Source organism: Lissotriton helveticus, chromosome 3_2, assembly GCF_964261635.1.
Source record: "Lissotriton helveticus chromosome 3_2, aLisHel1.1, whole genome shotgun sequence".
NCBI lineage: Eukaryota > Metazoa > Chordata > Amphibia > Caudata > Salamandridae > Lissotriton > Lissotriton helveticus.
The window spans coordinates 398,207,970-398,228,263 of NC_136062.1; the positions used below are offsets into that span (position 1 = coordinate 398,207,970).

Consider the following 20,294-nt stretch of genomic DNA (forward strand, 5'->3'; position numbering starts at 1 on the left):
GCATGTGTGTGCGCAACATATGTGCACAGATCAATTTCAGGGTTGCAACAGGGTGTCCTTTGGACACCTCTGCACCCTTTGAATTAGCATTCTCAAATTACGATTCGCTAATTGTGATTCGCAAATTGAGAATGTCTTCCCATTCATTCCTATGGGCCTCTAGGCCCAGAGGAATGAATGGGGAGGTATTCCTTAATTGCAACTCGCAAATTGTGAGTCGCAATTAAGGAATTTCAAGAAATTGCTATTTTTTTAGTGATTTCTTCGTGCATTGCATTTTGCTATTCCTTAATATCGTTATTTTTTGCTATTAAGTATTAGCAAAATGGGTTCTTGATGCATCTGGGGGATAGTCTTTTAATCTCCTGCCAGCCTTCCCCTGTAGACTGCATCCAGCATGAGCCAGTGAATGAATTGATAAATCTTACTGTCTAACCCTCACTGCTATGGCAGCTCTGGCTACTCCTAATTTTTAGCAGACTGGGGAGTAGGCACAAGGAGAATTGATTTGCTGAGGATCACACAGTTTGCTCAGAACAGTAAACCAGAATTTATACCTTAGGTATTCCGATTCATGTACTGGGAATGTATGTGGCCAGATTGGGTATGCAGCCGTTATATGTTAAGTTATATATTAAAAGCTAAATGCAAACAGTTCTCCTGCTACCATTGTCAATAATATTGCATTAATTGAAAATATTCCTTCGCTTATGCTTCTCTAGGCATAAAGGTTATAATTCTGTAAATAACAGATACAAGTACTGTCTCACTCAAAGATAGTTATTTTATCGACATCAGAAGAATGAAAGGCTGAAACAGGGTTCTTAACAGCAGTTAGACCCTTGTTTCAATCTTTCATTCTTTCTTTGACCGAACATTACACACAGGTCTCTGAAGCCGGGCTATTAACTAACTAAGGTATCTCATTGGCACCTGATAATATAGAGAGCGCACTCAATTTGCATTGAACCTGAAGACCCAGACTAGAACCTAAATATGATGAAAGCTTCTCTGTCCATTTCCAGTTTCAACAGGTTTCTTTAGTGGCAGTCAATGGCACGAGCTACACCCTCAGTACTGGACAAAATTCCAGGTGTGGGAGTGGCTGCAGCACCTCCTGGACACCAACCAGATGGACGCCAGCTGCATCCCCTTTCAAGAGTTCGACATCTGCGGAGAGCGGCTATGCAGCATGACGTTGCAAGACTTCACCCAGGCAGCGGGATCCGCGGGCCATCTTCTCTACAACAGCATCCAGAACCTGAAGTGGCATGGTAAGTATACCCGCCTAGCTCCACGCGTGCCCGCCATATCTGATAGGGGGCAGTCTGAAATCCTGAGACCCTTGAACATGTAGGGGTTACTCTCCAACAAACTGGCTATATATATATATAGTGAGGGTCGGCTTTAGGGCAGTGCGACAGGTGCAGCCGCACTGGGCGCTGACCTGTGGAGGGGGCGCTGACCTCAGAGGGGGGCAATGTTTTTAGCAATAACTTATGATTGGAGAGATGATGGGGCACTTTTGCCTGGAGGTAGTGAGAGAATCACAGCAGGCGGTCATGGGGTGTGGGGGCGCCAAAAAAGATTGTCGGACCAGGCACCACAGGCTCTAAAGCCGGCCCTGTATATGGTTAGAAATGGGATTTCTGGTTGGCTAGGGCATGCGCCTAAGCCAGGCAGAAACCACCACTCTAGTCAGAGAAGACATTGCAACCCACTTTATGTGCCACGTCACAGTGTCAGTAAACTGTGCGCAGGCCCTGCAATGGCAGAGGCCTGAGACAGTTTTGAGAGGAGACTTTGTTGGCTGGCTCAAGCAACCCACTTTAAAAGGGACTGATAGGTAAATTAAAAACACCAAACAGGTGTAGACCAATCTTACCACATTTACCATAGAGAGCACATGTACTTTACACTGGACAGCAGTGATAAAGTGCCCAGAGTCCTAAAACCACCAAAACCAGGTCAGAAAAAATACCAGGAGGAAGGCAAAAAGTTCAGGGATGACCCTGCAAAATAGGCCAAGTCCCACATACACACATATATATATTTACTCCGCCGACTGGGGTCGAGATACATCATCGACATGCACACGAAGCATCCACTGGGGTTGAACAGCAGTGAAGAACTTGCAATACACTTGGGGGAGTGATTTTCGCACCAGTTAGGTTGCGATAGCCACCTGTAGCTGAAGGCTCCCTATGGTCTGATGAGATAACAACGTAGGGATGATACCCCTGACCATAGGCTTGTATATATTGTATATAGTTGTAAATATGTGTCTTGACTTATGTATGATTATGTGATTAGAATCTCGTATGCTCTCCTCTAACCTCTTGTTTCTTCCTCTTCCGTCTCCCTTCTCCTTTCCTTTCCTGAGATTGGCATAATTTTTGGTTTATGTATAGCACAAGGATTATCGTATATGAGTGTCTGCCCATCCTGGGCGTGATGGTTCTCATTGATTTGTACATTTGTATATATCATTGATTTGTACTGTATATATGTATGTATATATGCAGGATCTTGCCCATCCATGGGCGTGATTAAGCGCATACAGAGGTTTTTTGAGTTGGTATTTGACACTCTCTAAAGGCGCTCACTGAAAGCATTGGGTCTGGTCAATTTGATTTAGTCCTTTTTTGCTTTCAATTACCCTTGTGTTTAAAATCATGACCAATATGGCGCTTCGGTAAACATGGATGAAGGTTTACTACCGAAACGCGTCTGTTTTTGGAGGGGGTGTTTGGAGTGAAATAAACAAACCCAAACTTGTCCCTGCGAGTGCTTTTTTTCTGTTGGACATTGTCCCTGGTACGAGTGTGGAGAGCAATAATATTATTTGTATATATATATATACACATATATATATATATATATATATATATATATATATATATATATTAGTATATATATTATATATATATATATATATATATATATGTGTGTGTATATATATATATATATATATATATATATAGAGAGAGAGAGAGAGATAAATAGATATAGGTACATATATATTCACTTAAAGTAAATCTTACAGAGATGTTATAGTAGGAAATGTAATTTTTTTAAACACTGTAATTCACTGAAAAAGTGAAAGGTTACTGGGAAGACATAGTTAGAAAATAGAGTAAAAACACGCTTAGAAATTCACTGAAAAAACAAAGGTTACAAGGATATTATAGTTACGCTCAGATTTCACACATACTAAACTATTAAAATTCAGCAGTTATAGTTAAATATAGGTGTTTACATCGCATGCGTTTACAACGCACGAGATTACATCGCGGTTCTTACAACAACCATGTTGTTACATTGCAGTACCATTACAACGCAAGTCGCTACTACGACCTGCTGTAGGGGGCTGCTGGACTTAGGAATATTATAATTTACTATTCCAACTCCAGTGTGTGTAACAGTAGGGAAGGTGATGAAACAGTAAATTACACTATTCCTTAGTTTAGAGCGCCCCGACAGTAAGTCGTAGTAACGTCTTGCGTAATAATGGTACTGCGATGTAACAACGCGGTTGTTGTCATAACCGGGTTGTAATTGCATGCATTGTTACGCATGTGATGTGATTGCTGTTTCCCGTTATAGGTACCTGACCTAACTATAACTTACGCCCCCACAAGGCACTGCCCATGCCCTTCATATATTACATCACTCATGAGATGATCACACTAATTCCAGAGGAATCGTGAAAATAGATCTATCCCCTTTTCGTGTTACTCTTACATGCTCAAGGTGTACACAAAGAAAAGAAATGATGTATTTTTAATTGTTTATTGAAAAGTTCTACTCCTTGTAACTGAACGCGAATTGCAATTATTAGAAAGATGAGACACATCATTGTTATATATTATTAGAATGGTGAAAAGTACAAACAATTCCACCAAGTCAATTGTTCATAATAACACTGATGTTACTCCTTTACTGCTGGTTCCTCTATGCAACAGAGAGTCTGTCGGAAGTACACATCTGCCAAGTCTATTGGAGTGGCCTAACCCCATACCTTGGTACTGTACGTCAGAAAGCTGGCCTCGGTGAATTAATGAATGCACTCCTCTCAGCGTGCACAAGCCTGCGCACTTCTCTTGCACAGCTTTCATCCTTCTCAGGATCAAGTTCGGGGACAGTGGAACTGCATCTTAGTCACAGCTCACACCGGGAGCAGTGAACCACTGACCGGCTGCTGCCTGGACACTGTTTAAATAATAAAACGACAAGCTTATCACATAGAGATACAAGAATCTCTCCGACAGTATGCCTAGGGATGAAATATCAAAAGATAGTTAGAAGAATGGGTTTACTATTCCTAACTTTATGCACCTTGAAGATATATATATTGTCACCGTACAAATATGTGGAGTAAACTGTAGAAAATATATACTTACTTTTTGCTATTTTGGATTAAATATGTTGTACTTACTATTTGTATGCTTCAATATTCTGGCTTCGATATTCAGGGGGCCGACTAAAGTGAAAATAAAGGGCAGTGGTTTTAAGTCACCGCATACATGGAACACCAGGCATTAGAGGTAGGGCACTGGCACTATGATTATTATTTCACTCACCCCATTCCAGTCACAGCCTCCTGCCCTGTGGTAGTAGCTTGAATAGGTTTACCAGGCCTAATCACCATATATTTGCTTTGTTTTGTTGGAGCATGTGTGTGCTCTGAGAAAGCCGCAAGAGTTGCAGCATCACATGAGTACCGCAGGAATGTTTTGTGAATTCCAAGAAAGTCAGACATTTGCTACAAATGAAGGAGTAATACAAAAGGTGCACAATTCTGACTTTTTTCTACATTAGACATAGGGACAAGCATTTTTTTTTAAATATTCTACTCTCGGAGCTCTTACATTAAATCTATTCCAAGTAAAACGTTCCTAAGAATTGACTGATGGTGTAAGTCAGTGTTTTTAACCCTGTTTTCTATTCCTCTGCTAGGTCAGTGTGGTAGTCAGATGCTCCAGACGTTGAATGCTGTGGTCAAATCTGAACACACAGGTAAGCAACTGGCCTAGATGATATGTAATGGTGTAACACAAAATGATGGGGCCGCCCGTTGCAAACTATGATTTTTATTTAATGCGATTATATATAGCATGAACTTTACCCGAAGGTGTCAGAGCGCTTTACATAAGAACTAGTTGCAAAACATAAGGACATGCGTTACATAAAAGATACAAACAGAAAAACTTGCAAATTTACAAGATGTAAAGTCACACAAGGAAGAGATACAAACAGAAAGAAAAATTGCAAATGTACAAGTAGTAAAGTCACTCAAGGAAGAGATACGAATGGATATACTCTAAGAGTCACATAGGAATGGTAGATAGTACAAAGGTCTACTGCATATACTAGTGATTAAAGTTATCTCTATATACATAGGGGAGGCATATGACTGGATATACTCTAAGAGTCACATAGGAATAGTAGAGTACAAAGGTCTACTGCATATACTATATTATCTCTATAAACATATATATACAGATAGTAGAAAACAGAAAAACAGGAGAGCAGAGTTCTATTAGGTGAGGGGGGGACAACATTGCAGTCACAGCACCAAGGGAGGGTGGGACGGATACATGGGTATGGAGAAAAGGCAAAACAGAAAAGGGAAGAAACATTTGAGGATCATCAAGGGGGGAATGAGGGAAAAGGGTAAAAGACGAGGGAATGGACAAGATGGCGGGTCAGGGTCCAGAGAAAAACGGCCGAGAACAGCAGCAAAATGGCGGCCAGGACAAAAGAAAAAGTTTCGTTCCATGGAGTCTCAGGGGGAAAGTGTGGGAAGTACGAATTTCCACCAGTTTTTTTTGTTCCTTCGCCTTTTCCTGAGCTTTCCAGTGTGCTAGATCAGCGGAGCCCTCCTGCCAGTTGGGAGGTTATGGATAAGAAACAATAAGGGTATTCAGACTTTGCTTCTGCACGCTCGCTGTAGCTCCCCGGTCCTGGAGTTCTCAGGAGTCACTGTGTGGGGGTGATGAAGAAGAGAGGGTGGGGAGCTTGAGCCCGGGCGGCCAGCTGTTCCCGGCTCAGTTGGAAATGACAACAGGGCCTGCTGAGGACGTTCATGGAGGGACACAGAAGTGTGTCTGTGGAAGGAAAGATGTCCGACTCTCCCATAGCTCATAGACATTCATTGGTCTTGGGCTGAGTTTTACCCCATGAATAGTTGCGGGCCGCTCTGCACTGCAGGGGCTACAGGGGCCTGAGTTACTGCCCTGATGTGGTCCATGGCTCTCAGGGTTTAATTTGTGCTGATGGTTTGTGCTGATGGTTGCACGTGGGACCCACCAGCACTCACTTTTGGGTACCAGGACTTATTTTTCATAATCAGATTTAGAGCCAGATTCATATGTTGACGGACAGGTTACTCTGCCACAACGCTGATGGATATCCCGGCCACGGAACTATAAATCCCAGTATACCCTATCAAATTAATATTTTGGCGGACAGGATATCTGTCACTGCTATGACAGAGAAATCCATACGCCGAGATTTAAATCAGGCTCATATACTTCAAACAAGAGAGAGAAAGACAGCAAAGGGGAAAAGAATGTGGAAGAAAAAGATTGAAAATTAGTGACCAAGCAAGAAAGCAGGGATAAAACAGAACCTGTAAGAGTGAATTTAAGGGATAGGAACTGAATGGTGGTGGATGTGTTGGACTAGACATCCTTGTTATTTATCAAACCTGGCATTTGACAGCACCAAAGGCAGGCTACAGACAACAGCTTTGGTTGCCACCACTTGTTCTTTTACAAATTAAGTGGTGAATTTGCACGCCAATACAGTTTGTGTAGAGCTGGAAAGACTATTTTCCACAGGTACAAAATCCCCGTCAACATTCGTACCGAATATCTACTGCACTGCTAGGTAATGTGTTAGCTTACATTAAGCTGTTTGGACATTTTGTAGACCAGGAAAGTCAACCCTCCTTAAGAAATTGAAGACTTAGAGTAAAACTTGACTTCAAGCCATGGCATTTCAGAAATATTCTTGCAGTGATGTGTTATTTTAAATAGGAGCAGTGCTTTAGGGAATTAAGGGCCATATGTATCATACTTCCGTTTTGCGAATTCCAAATAGCGAATTTTAAGGAATCGCTATTTGGAATTCGCAAAACGGTATGTATGTACAAAATCGCTATATAATAGCGATTCCTTACCATTCCTAATTTGCGATTAGCTAATTGCTAATCGCAATTTACCCATTCATTTCTATGGGCCAGGAGGCCCATAGGAATGAAGGGGCAATTTGCGATTAGCAATTTGCTAATCGCAAATTAGGAATTTTTCCAAGGGTGCAGAGGTGTCTCAAGAACACCCTGCTGCACCCCTGAAAAAGACATTTGGGGGCATATGCCGCACATACATGCCCTGTCATATGGCACCTTTTGTTTTTTGGGAAAAAGCTTTTTGAAAGGAATTCACAAATTACCACCAACTAGAAGTTGGTGGTAATTTGCGAATCCTTAATGGCATTTTTTGAATATTTTTTGTTTGATACATTGCATTTAAGGAATCGCAAAATTTGCGATTCCTTAAGTGCAATCGCAAAATAAGGAATAGCAAATGTTTCTATTCCTTATTTTGCATCAAACATGTTTGATACATACCATTTGTCTAATTAGCATTCGCAAAGGCCAAAATTCGCAGAATTTCGGCCTTTGCGAATGCTAATTAGCTTGATACATATGGCCCTAAAACATTTCTGCAGCCTCGCCGTGGGCCTGTTTCACAACAGTCTTTCTTTTTGTGTGTGCAGACTCCACACTCGTAAAGATACTACTCGTAAATCTCTTAATAAATAGCAAACAATCGTATACTTACACAAAAGTGCAAGTTTGCAGTTGTGAAATAGTCCCATTGTCCGTGTATCAATGGCTTCCTGTAAAAAGCTTTGCAATGATCGAGTATATTGTGAAATCTGGTTTTATAGTATTCTGGATTTTAAAAAGTGTAATGCCATTTTGGATTGGGTGAAGTAATTGTACTCCTACCAGCTGGCTGACCTTTAAAGCTGCCTGTAAGGTGCACCCCATTGTTTCACCTTTGCCGACCTACATTTCTTGGTAGGAAAGTTAGTAAGCAGTAAGGGCTACCTCAGTGCAAATATACACTCCTCCTCTTACCTTGTGTTTGTTGTCCCTACCTACAAATAAGCCAGAGGGTTAAAAAGCTCCTTCCCACAAAGAGGAGCTAGTTGGTGGAAATTATTCTGATCCAGCTAGGTCACTCCTCAGTATAAGGCTATATATATATAAACAACCTCAAGACACACTAGTAGCACTCTATAGAGGGAAGGGAAGACAAGGGAAGGGTCAGTAAGGGATGGGGAGGGAAGGGAAGCGAAAAGCAAGGGAGGAGAAGGGAGATGAGGCAAATGGATGTGGGGAGGAAGAAGGGAGGAGAGGAGAGGTAGGGAGGGGATGAGAGGGGAGGAGAGAGGGAGATAAGAGGAGGTGAGAGGAGGGGAGGGGAGGGTAGAGGAGAAGAGAAGAGAGGAGAGGAGAGGGGGAGGGAGGAGAGGAGAGCAGAGGAGAGGAGGGGAGGAGAAGGGAGGAGAGCAGAGTGGAGGAGAGGAGGAGAGGGGAGGAGAGGAGATTTTAATCTTGGACTGGATTATGCTCAACACTCACCTAACAACAAACTGCCTTTCAATGCCATATAATTCATATAATCTCAAGATTATAATTATAAAAGTACATAGAATATTAAGACTCCTGCATCTTAGAAGTTAATTGAACCAGTTTAATGATTTATAGTGATTTATTTATTTCTAACACTTATAAAGTGCTCTATCACCTAACAGGTATCCTGGCGCTGAACCAACAGTTTACAGACAGGCTAGTGTGTCGGGAGACGCAAGAGTGACCAGTTACGTACTAGGAAAGATCCTCCATTTGTCTCAGCTCCAGTGGGCGCCTGTTCCATAGTCGTACAGCCGAGGTGTCAAATGCCCAAAATCCAAATTTTTTAAATCTAGGCACCTTTACCAATCTCGCTGAGGAGGAGCGAACGCTTCTCTCTGGAACATACCAAGCAAATTTCCTCCTCAGCAGTAGCGGCCCAAACCCATGCAGGGCTATAAAAACTATACAAAGAGATTTTTTAAACTGGATTCTCTGAAATATCGGGAGCCAATGCAGCTCAGACAGAGCCAAGGAGGTAGAGGAACGTCTTGGTTTCCGCAGGGAAAGTCGAGCTGCTATTGCTTGAATCCTCTGGAGCCTTTCCAATAAATATCTAAGGGATTCCAGCAATAAGGCATTGCAATAATCTAATCTACTTACAATGGTATATTGCACTGTCAATACTCGAGCATGCATTTGCCGAAGCGGAAGAATTTTCCGCAGTACTCTAATAATTGCAAAACAGCTCCCCGTGGTTTTATTGACCTGTGATTCGCGCGTCAACTTATTATTAACCTTGACAGCCAGTTTACAGACCTTCTCAACAGGCAGCAGTGGGCTTGCTGATGCTATTGGCCAGAAGTCCGGGGGAAGCCCAGTGGGGTCCTTCCCACTGGACAGTGGAGAATCTCGGTTTTCTCCAAATTAACTGAAGCAAATTCTCGTTCAGCAATTGGGCAGTATCTCGAAGACACTCATGAAATACCTCCAGCGGTGTGGACTGATCTCCCAATAAGGAGAGAATAAGTTGGGTATCGTCCGCATAATTTACAATATTAATATGGTGTAACCTTATAACAGCAATTAAAGGTTTCATATGAATATTAAATAGTATAGGGCTGAGCGCAGAGCCCTGCGGAATGCCATGCAGGAGATCAGTAAAATCCGACTGATAGGGGGAAAGCGCCACTGCCTGTCTCCTAATTGAGAGAAAGGATTGGAACCAGCTCAAAGCCGTGCCTGCTTTTCCCACCTCTTTAAGTCTCTCCAAAAGAGTGGCGTGATTGACAGTATCGAATGCGGCAGACAGGTCAAGCAGGCTTAAAATTACCGCTTCACCACTGTCTGCACGCATACGAAGCTCGTCCATCACAGTCACAAGAGCCGTCTCTGTACCATGGGCTGGTCGGAAACCAATTTGCACATCTTCTAGGATTCCATTGGTTTTCATATATTTAAAGAGAGCACTATTGACCTGGCGTTCTACAATCTTAGCGAGATATGGTAACAGGGAGCTCGGCCTATAATATTCAGGACAATCTGGATCCAGTGTTGTCTTTTTTGATAGTGGGGTTACCATAGCCTGTTTCCACGCTGTCGGTACTATTCCGCCAAGAAGAAATTGGTTACAGATAAGGCGGAGAGTAGGGAATAGTTCTGCTCCCAACTCCTTCCACACTTTATGTGGTAAGGGGTCCAAAGTCAACCCCGAAAAGATACCCAAGGCCATTTTATCAAATTCCTCCTACGATGGTATCTCAAAATCAGTTAAGGTAGGCATAATATCTGTCTCTTCATCTCCTACCTCTTTAATATCATTTAGATTTCCCTCAACATGCCCCTTATACTCTATGCCCTCAACCCCATCCTGTAGCATAGCTCCTCCAAGTCCGTCAATGATGGTTTTGAATTTGTTATTGAAAACCTTGCCAGGCTATCACAAAGATCCTGAGTAGGGGGCATCTGATACTTAGCACAATCAGAACTGGTCAAATTATTCAGAATTTTAAAAATAATTCTGGTGCCATTTGGCGCATTCAAGATAGTCTTGGAAAAATACTCAGACTTTGCAGTAATTATTTCTTTCTTGTAACTGGTAAATTAAAATTTCCAAGCAAATGTCTCTTTCCCTTCAAACGCCCTTCTCCAGCTCCTTTCTGCCTGTTTATACTCTAGTTTCAGATTTTTCAATAATCATTACAGCAGGGTGCCGAAGGTCTACCCTCTTTCTTATGGTTATTTAGCGGGGCGATCTGATCCAATGTCAGAGGTGTGATTACATTATTTCATACCACCTGCAGCGATCAAATATTCAAATATTCACAAATTATATATCTATGACGAGTTATTTTGTATTTTTTGCATTTCAATGAATGTAATAAAATATATGTGTCTTTGAAAAATTAGTCTGTTTGAGATTTTTGCAGTCTATTAAGTGTGAATAAACTAGCTGTGTAATGTTTGGATTTTAAAGAAAAGTGATTGTTGTGGCTAATATTGTATGTTAAGATTGATACATGTTAACATATTTTGAAGTGTTTCAATAATAAAATGAGTGAACTAAGTGGAAATCTTAGTGTCTGGGATTTATTTTTGGTACTATGGTTTTACTTTGCCCCTGTTCCCTTGGATTTATAAATCTAAAGGCTATACAAAGATAGCATTGATTGTTTTTCGTTTGGGGCACCCCGTTACTTTTATATCTATTGTACAATCCATCTTCTCTGCATGATGCTGGGTTTCTCATTGTCTGAGGTTCCTTCGGGTGGTAAGCAGAGGTCTTCCGTTGCTGGTTGGCATTTTGGTACTGAAATGTGACGGTTCTGAGGTTCTTCAAAGTGGTGAATACTGTCCCCTGTCTCTGAGTAGTGCAGAGATTCTTAGATTAGGAGGTGGGTTGAGGTTCTTGCTGGTAGTGTTTGATGGCCCTTTTTGTGAGTGCTGTGGGATGTCTTTGAATGACATGTTAGGATTCCACTTGTTATATTTTCATCCTAGTGTTGTTAAATGGCCGTCCTTCAATAAGTGATGCTTGGTTTCATACATTCTGCTAGTTGTCTTGGAGATTCTCCATCCCTAAGACATTTTCCTCCTAAGAATAAGAGGATCCTGAGGCTCCTCCTAGTGGTGTGTTATAATTCCCCATCCCTGAATGCTGTTGAGGTTTGAAGTTCTTTATCTTGAGACATATGGTGTTCCAGCTCCAGTGTACTTAGAAGATGGAGTAAAGCTTCCACCTGGTGACATCTGGTAGTCGTCTGTCTTCGAGTGCTGCTTTATGCTTAGAATAGGAGGGTTTTGTAGTTTGTCCTGTTGCTTTTTGCTGGTTAATGTCCAGTTGATATGCTTCTTGTAATGCAAGTTGTGTGAGGTTCTTCTTGAAGTAGCTGTAGTTCTGTTGCTTTCTCAGGGCTAACAGAGGCTTGTATGACGTTTCAATGAAGAAGCGTGAGACGAATTAGACTGCAAATGCGTTTCTGTATATCCTCACTTCTAAGGAAGGTCCTGTTAGTCAGACCAGGTGGATATCATCATCACATATTAAAATCCATTTTCTAAGCTACGCTTGGATTCTACCACTTGTTATATTTCATTGGGTATGAATTTTATTCTTCATTCTTTTTCTTCTGATTTATTTAAGAGCCCTCGCTGATGACGTCGTGGAATGATGAGAGATATTTATTTGATGGAAGCTATGACGGTATGTCACAATTTAATTCGAACTTTTTTTCACTCAGAATTGTTTTTGTGGTTAGTGACTCTGAGCTGCTTGCAGGCATGACACTCTGGTGGGATTATTATACAACAACATTCTGTGTTTCAGCGCTGTGACCAACAGCTCATCCCAACCGTATCTTGTTCGCCAATACATTCATATGCTATCACATGCATCATGTCCTGTAGACTCTACTCTTGACAGCAAGAGACACCACCTTGTTGAGAAATAACTCGTACCTTAGCACTGAATTCAGTCTCTCAGTGTTATTCACATGATCACCTATGGCAGGGAGTAGCGTTAACTGAAATTGTATCTTTTTGATAATTTCCCCCAGAAATGTACGAGAGCAAAGCCCATTGTCGAGAACAGATCTCCATGGCCAGCGCGAGCCACCAACCGATAGGTAAGATACATCTCCTCTATCAATTATTCCCATGAACTTTTATATATGGAGTTCTTCTGTTGAATTAATCCCTTTTATACATATCTGTAAAAGATATTTCCTGCATACAGTTGAATTACACAACTTTATGCTGCTGTGCGAATAATGGAGACAAAACTGGTCACATGCTTCAACATAAGAAGGAGATTTATTTCATAGAGACTGTCAGGAACTAACCCGTCTGAAAATAGATGACAGACAGAGGGGTAAAAAAATAGTAATTATTGAGAGGCTGAAATACTATGGCCTCAGCCCTTTCTTGAAAAGAGTATAGCTGGATCATCTCCATATTTTGGCTGGAGGTTCATTCCAGGAGTGAGTTATATCCACTGGGGAGGTCCTGCCAAACACTGCTGCTGTAGGCAACCCAGGAACTGAAAGTAATCTGGCCTGAGTGGAGCATTGATTGAAGAAGGGCGGATAGCAGAGTCGCTTTGACCAGAGAGCGTTTGGTATCAACCCGTATCAAATCTAAGGAATAAGGCTCCACTTCAAAGTCTATTCTACATCCCTATGGCAACCATTGCATTCTGATGAGCACAGGTGAGACATTTTGAAGGAAAATGTTGGCTATGTTCCAGCCAGCTACATCGAAATGGTTTTTCTGGGGTAACATTTCGAAATCTCATTTTTTGAGTTACACCTATTCTTTTCATTTTCACTACGCAGTAGCAATCAAACATCTAGGTCCTGAGTTAGGCTATGACACTTTTGTAGGTCCTATTGGCCGAAATATATAGTCCTGTTTAGCGGACAGTTGCAGTTATGGGGAACTACCATTACTACGTGTTCTTTACACCGCACTATCATTACAACGCTGCTTTAACAACGCAAGTCGTTACCACGACTTGCGCTGGAGGGCGCTCTAGGCTAAGGAATAGTAGACTTACTATTCCAACACCTTCCCTACTGTACGTAGGCTGGTGTTGGAATAGTAAATCTTACTATTCCTAAGTCCAGCACCCTACAGCGCAAGTCGTGGTAACGACTTGCATTGTAAAACCAGCGTTGTAATGGTAGTGCGGTGTAAAGACCGCGTTGTAACGTCATACATCCGCAGCTATTATACTCAAACTGCACCTGCACTATTTTTAATCCTAACACCAAGAGTTAATTTAAAAAGCCTTTCTCTCTTGGTAGTTAGTTTTATAACACACTTCACCCTCTTTTTGCACTGCGCCATCACTCAAAACCTCTAGTGTTTTATATCTTTTGGATTTTAGCAGATTCTATGTAAGAATAGTATCTCAAAACATCCCTGAGCTCCTCCCTCCCAGCGAGGGGGTTGAAGCCCTTCCCCGCACTAGGAGTTGCAGCCAAGAGGAGTAATCCCAGAGAAGCATGCCACCTAGGTGGGTGATGGGATTCCGTCCTTTTTAAAGGACCCCTATATGCATGATTGAGAGTTCATATGCCTGCGTACTAGTTCTGTAAGGATTTGGTGAAGCCTGTTAAACCCGCTGATAACTTAGGGGCATATTACCAAGGGCCTTATCGCCGCTTTAGCGGGAAGTTTCCCCGCTAAAGCGGCGATAATTTATTTGCCCTATTATCTAGCTGTCGCTAACACCAGTTAGCGACAGCTAGCAGGAGATAGCAGGCTTCTGGGGGCCCACTTTGCATGTCAGCGATATATATCGCTAATGACATGCAAAGTGGGCGTGCCAAGATGTTAGCGACTGGAAACAGTCGCTAACATCGCTAACTCCTATTACCAACTTTTGGAAATAATCGCGCTAAGCGCAATTATCTCCAAAAGCTAACGCCTGCCCAGAGCAGTTCTTAGCCATGTTATCCAATGGTAGGTGGATAACATGGCTAAGAGCATTTCCTCTGTAATGCATGAATATCGCTGACTTTTCAGCGATATTCATGAATTTCGGCCGATTTTTATCGCTTAGGAGCTAAACCTTGATAATAGCAAGGCTCCTGAGCGATAAAAATAGGCGCAGCACGGCGATATAAATGTAGCTGCTAACCAAGCTTAGCGATATTTATCACTTAAGCTTGGTAATATGCCCCTTATATTATAGGACATCATAGCCACACTCAAACCTTTCATGCTGCCTATCTTCATCCATTATTACTCAACACTGTTGATCTCAGTCGTGCGAACTCTGGGGCATATTACCAACAACTAGCGATAATTTTTGTCTCTAACTTGTTTAGAGACAAAAATTATCGCCGCACATCGGCGATTTTTATCGCAGATAAACCTTGCTATTAGCAAGGTTTATCGCAAATGCGATAAAAAACGGCCGCAATGCATGAATATCGCTGAAAAGTCAGCGATATTCATGCATTATCGAGCAAATGCTCTTAGCCATGTTATCCACCTCCCATTGGATAACATGGTGAAGAACTGCTCAGGGCAGGTGTTAGCTTTTGGAGATATTCGCGCTTAGGGCGAATATCTCCAAAAGTTGGTAATAGGAGATGGCGATGTTAGCGACTGTTTCCAGTCGCTAACATCTTGGCACGCCCACTTTCCACGTCAATAGTGATAAATATCACTGACATGCAAAGCGGGGCCCAAGATGGTCGCTATCTCCTATTAGCTGTCACTAACTGGTGTTAGCGACAGCTTGGTAATAGGGAGATAATTTTATCTCCGCTTTCTTGGCTTTTAAAGCCAAAAAAGCGGAGATAAACCCCCTTGATAATATGCCCCTGTGTTTTTTGTGGGTCCATCCTGCCCTCTCCTTCTAAGGATATCATTATTTTCTACTGACTCATTTTCATTTCATTTTGTTATTTTACAATTTAGCTAGCAACTTATTCTTTATTATCCCGTTGAAAGAATGCATTGCTATGTAAGTGAGTTATGTATATTCATGAAAGTTTTATATAGCAATATCACATGGCTACAAGCAAATCTTTACCTATTTCCCCATCTCATTTCACAATGTGTATGTTGTATCTCTGATTTTCTTGTACTCTGTAAAGCGCGGGGAAATAGCTGTGCCTAGCTGGAGCTAAGTAACACTACAGCATGAATAAATACATCTCACTCTGTGTGGTTGTGGGCTTCATAAAACGGATTACTAAGCATACCTTCGCAGCTCCTGCAGGGAGGCTATACACTTTCCATTGACGTTTCTGTGAATAGATATTCTAAGGTTACTCCAGTGCAGCCACAAATTATGCTTCACTTGTACGTTTGTGGGGGATTTTGAAATTGTGGGGTATATTATCAAGGGGTTTTATCTCCGCTTTTTTGGCTTTAAAAGCCAAGAAAGCGGAGATAAAATTATCTCCCTATTACCAAGCTGTCGCTAACACCAGTTAGCGACAGCTAATAGGAGATAGCGACCATCATGGGCCCCACTTTGCATGTCAGTGATATTTATCACTAATGACATGCAAAGTGGGCGTACCAAGATGTTAGCGACTGGAAACAGTCGCTAACATCGCAATCTCCTATTACCAACTTTTGGAGATATTCGCGCTAAGCGCGAATATCTCCAAAAGCTAACACCTGCCCTGAGCAGTTCTTAGCCATGTTATCCAATGGGAGGTGGATAACATGGCTAAGAGCATTTGCTCGATAATGCATGAATATCGCTGACTTTTCAGCGATATTCATGCATTGCGGCCGTTTTTTATCGCATTTGCGATAAACCTTGCTAATAGCAAGGTTTATGTGCGATAAAAATCGCCGATTTGCGGCGATAATTTTTGTCTCTAAACAAGTTAGAGACAAAAATGATCGCTAGTTGTTGGTAATATACCCCTGTGTTCTGTGAACCAATCCTATGCGTAAAAACTTTAAACATGTGACTTGCTATGTAGTAGCTTGTATTCACTGTGTTGCAAAAAATTGAATACCTGCAGTGTGAAAAACAAGATAATATAGTTTGAAAGCTGACCCTCAAATGGTGTAGTATCTCGGACAGGCGCGGTTGCCGGTCTGTGTATTTTTAGTCACTACAGAAATGTCAATTTCTCCCCACTTTGCTTCCTTTCCTACAATGTCTAGGGTTTTAAATATTTTATATTCTCTTCATCTGCCTATCAGTTCTGTGATAATATCACCGATGCCTTCACAGTACAGCTGGCATACAGGATTTATGGATTGTGTTAGATCCTTTTTTACCATCACAGTTTAGCTGGAAGCAGATGGCACTGCCAGTCCATGGTGGGTACTGGTGACTTCCCCACTTCCTGCTGTCTCCTAGACAAGGGCTCTTTGTGCAGTATGAGGTTCTGTTGTTAATGGTTAACTTGCCGTGCCAAGTACTCTCCCTACTTGCTTTTACTTTGTGGTGCTTTATTGGTTATATGTATAATAATTTATAATATAAAGTTGAAGAATAACACTATTTCAAACCAGGAAGTTTGATCCCTGTTTTTCGAATGTTGCACAGATTTGGATACGAAAAAGCAGCAAGATAATCCCCCGAAACCAGGCTCCAAAAAGCACAGTAAGTAATTGATCGATGCTGTGTCGGTCGAGAACAATACCCTCCCTGTCTATGGAAATGTGGACAGACTGCACAGCTGTGAGATGTCTGCAATGGAGGGGGTGGGGTGGCAATAGCAGAAGCTAAATAGATAACCAGTGAATGTCTGTGTGTGAGGCTTGGGAAGAACCTGTAGTCAACAAAGAGAGAATTTAGCATGATTCTGTGGATATCACCCTGATTTACACATGTGCAGAAGACCGTGAGCCTGTCAGATGGACGTAGGTATGGCCAACCAGATGTACTAGCTCAGGTAGAACCCAGGGTTGTGGCAGTTTGGAGTGAGCTAAAGCTATACATGGCACAGATGTTTCAGCATCACGTTTGTTGGTAGTCAGGGCCTTCAATGTCTCAATATTGGGCTCAGAGGGTCTGGTGTGAGCAAATTGGAGAACAAAGAGAAATCAACCAAGACAGCAGCTGTCTCAGCATCAGATTCAGGTGTGAGCGAGGGGAGGTCACAGCAAAGGTCACCTGAGCTAGATCGATCTATATGACATACCAAATCCAAAGATAGGTCACAGAAAATACAGTCCATACTACAGATGTCTCAGCATCAGATTAAGATGTCAACAAATGGAGGCCAAAGCAAAGGTCACATAGACCCTATATGTGTTAATACTCTAGAAAACAAGAACTGTCCGAATTGGATGTGGGCAAAGAGAGGTCACTGTAAAGGACCAGCAGACATGTGGTGCCTCAGTGTTGGACAGAAGTTAGGTGAATTCAAAAGATGTCTAATGTAAAGAGCAGGTGGATGTGAGCCTCGGTGTCAGACAGAGTCAGATGTGTTCTGGTGGACCGCAGCAATGCCAGCACCAACACAAGAAGAGACATATTTGCCGTTATGAAAAATTTCACCTTGCCAGCATTCACCTCCAACTCAAAAACCCCTCGCAGCACCTCTACAACAACCTGTCTGAATTCTTTAGTTACAAAATCACCACCATTTACAGAATCTCCCTGCAACTGGACCTGACAGGCCTTGCCAAACACTATCCAATATTATCCAAAGAATCACTGCTATCCACATGGACCATTATCACCCCAGTAGAAACTGCCACAACTATGACGTCCATGCACTCTAAAGTACAATTGGCACCTGGCCCCACCGCACCTACTCCAGTGGACTAAACCCAACCAGCCACATGCTCACAAATGCCTGCACCCCTTCCGCAACCTTCCCAGATGATTAGAAAAATGCAACTGTCCTCCCATTGTGGAAAAAAACTTTCAATGGATACTTCAAGGCTCACAAACTACAGACCAATCTTCTTGCTACCATTTCCTGCCAAGGTCCTAGAAAAACTCCTTAGTAGATACCTCACAAAGCACCACAATGACAACCAACTCCTTAACACCACTCAGTCTGGTTTCAGACTAGACCACAGCAGAACAACTGCCCTCACCGCCGCTATAGATGACATCCGCATGACTCCGGACTGAGGAGACATGGCTACCCACTCATCTTCCTGGATCTCTTGGCAGCATTTGACATGGTCTCCCACCTCATCCTTATCCGATGTCTACACATCATCGGTATCAAAGGACATTCACTTCCATAGATCTGCTCCTCCTGACTGCAAGGACGGAGTCAGTCAGCCTGTTACCATGTACCTTGGATGCCCGTGGCCTCATCTGTGGAGTTCCGCAAGGATCTTCCCTATGCCTGACCCTCTTCAATTCATACCTGATCCCTATCACCAGCATCAACCATTCTCATGACATCGACATCCTCTCCTATGTCAACGACAGACAGCTCATTCTGTCCCTCATGGATAAGATGCCCAGTACCTGGATCAAGTTCACTGCCTGCATGACTGAAATCGCCAACTGGATAAGACCACCAGTCGGAAGCTGTACACCAGCAGGACTGAAATCATAGTCTTTTTGAAGATCACTACACCACGGGACTCCACCTAGTGGCCAACAGACCGCCCACACCAAGAACCACTGGATTGTTATCAACAGCAAACTCAACATGACAGCCCAAGTCAACACCGTCAACACCTCACGCTACCATACCTTGAAGATGCTAAAGAATATTTTCAAATGGCTCCCAATAATCACCCAGAAAGTCATCACACACACCCTTGTCACAAGTAACCTGGACTACTGGAACAACTTCTATGGCAGGATAAAAAACAACCTCACCAGAAGGCTGTAGACCACTCAGAACTCGGCTTCCAGAATCACTCTCAAACTTTCCACGCCGCTCTCAGATCACAGTACACCAGTAAGAAGCTTCTCTGGCTCCCCATTCAGAAATGAGCATAATTCAAAGCACTCATAACACTGGGTCAGTGTACCTCAACAATAGCAAATGCTTTCACAGACCTTCCATACATTTCTGCTGGTACACATATCATGCACACGAAAAACTAGTTCCGGCAGTTGAGCCTTCTCTAACATCGCTCCTAAAGCATGGAACGGCTCCTCATTTCTTGAATTCCGTAAGAAGCTAAAGACATGGTCTTTTTAGCAGTCCCAGGAGACCATATGGAGCACCTAGACTCACACTTGCTCTGCCCCAGGCAACTCTCCTGGATTATAGTGCGATCTACAAGACTATATAACATAGCGTAATATAACCTCAAAAAGAGACCACTGTAAAATGCAGGCTGTCACCTGGTGCCTCAGTCTCAGATTCATATTGTCAGGTGATCTCAAAGAGATGCCTAATGTAAATGGCAGGTGGGCACTGGAGGCCTCAGTACTCAGAGTGACATGGATTTAGGTGACGCCAGAGAGGCACGTTTTGCCCCAGTATCTAAGTGAGAGGGAGTCAGATGACTACAAAAGAGTACACATCATAAGACATTGAACCCACTGATCTATCCGTATCATAATCAGGTGGAGTCACCTCTGGCCAAAAGAAAATCACATCATGCAGCAAAAGGATGCAGGGCTGTCAAGGTAAAAAGGTAAGAAAAATCACAAGAGTAATTAGCAAAGTAGCTAGCAAGTGTCTGAACACCCTGGGCTGAACCCTATGTTTATTATCCAAATACAAGTGTC

At 42.4% G+C, this 20,294-nt stretch overlaps 1 protein-coding gene across 2 annotated transcripts in view; it reads left to right on the top strand.

Annotated features, from left to right (window-relative positions):
- EHF (ETS homologous factor) overlaps positions 1-20,294 on the top strand; it is a 111,736-nt gene that overhangs the window by 78,414 nt on the left and 13,028 nt on the right. For both annotated transcript variants that reach the window (XM_078684310.1, XM_078684311.1), the window contains 5 exons: positions 1,026-1,274; positions 4,960-5,019; positions 12,294-12,353; positions 12,706-12,774; positions 17,181-17,237. In XM_078684310.1, the coding sequence (XP_078540436.1) occupies positions 1,026-1,274; positions 4,960-5,019; positions 12,294-12,353; positions 12,706-12,774; positions 17,181-17,237 (495 nt within the window). The remainder of the gene's footprint in view (positions 1-1,025; positions 1,275-4,959; positions 5,020-12,293; positions 12,354-12,705; positions 12,775-17,180; positions 17,238-20,294) is intronic.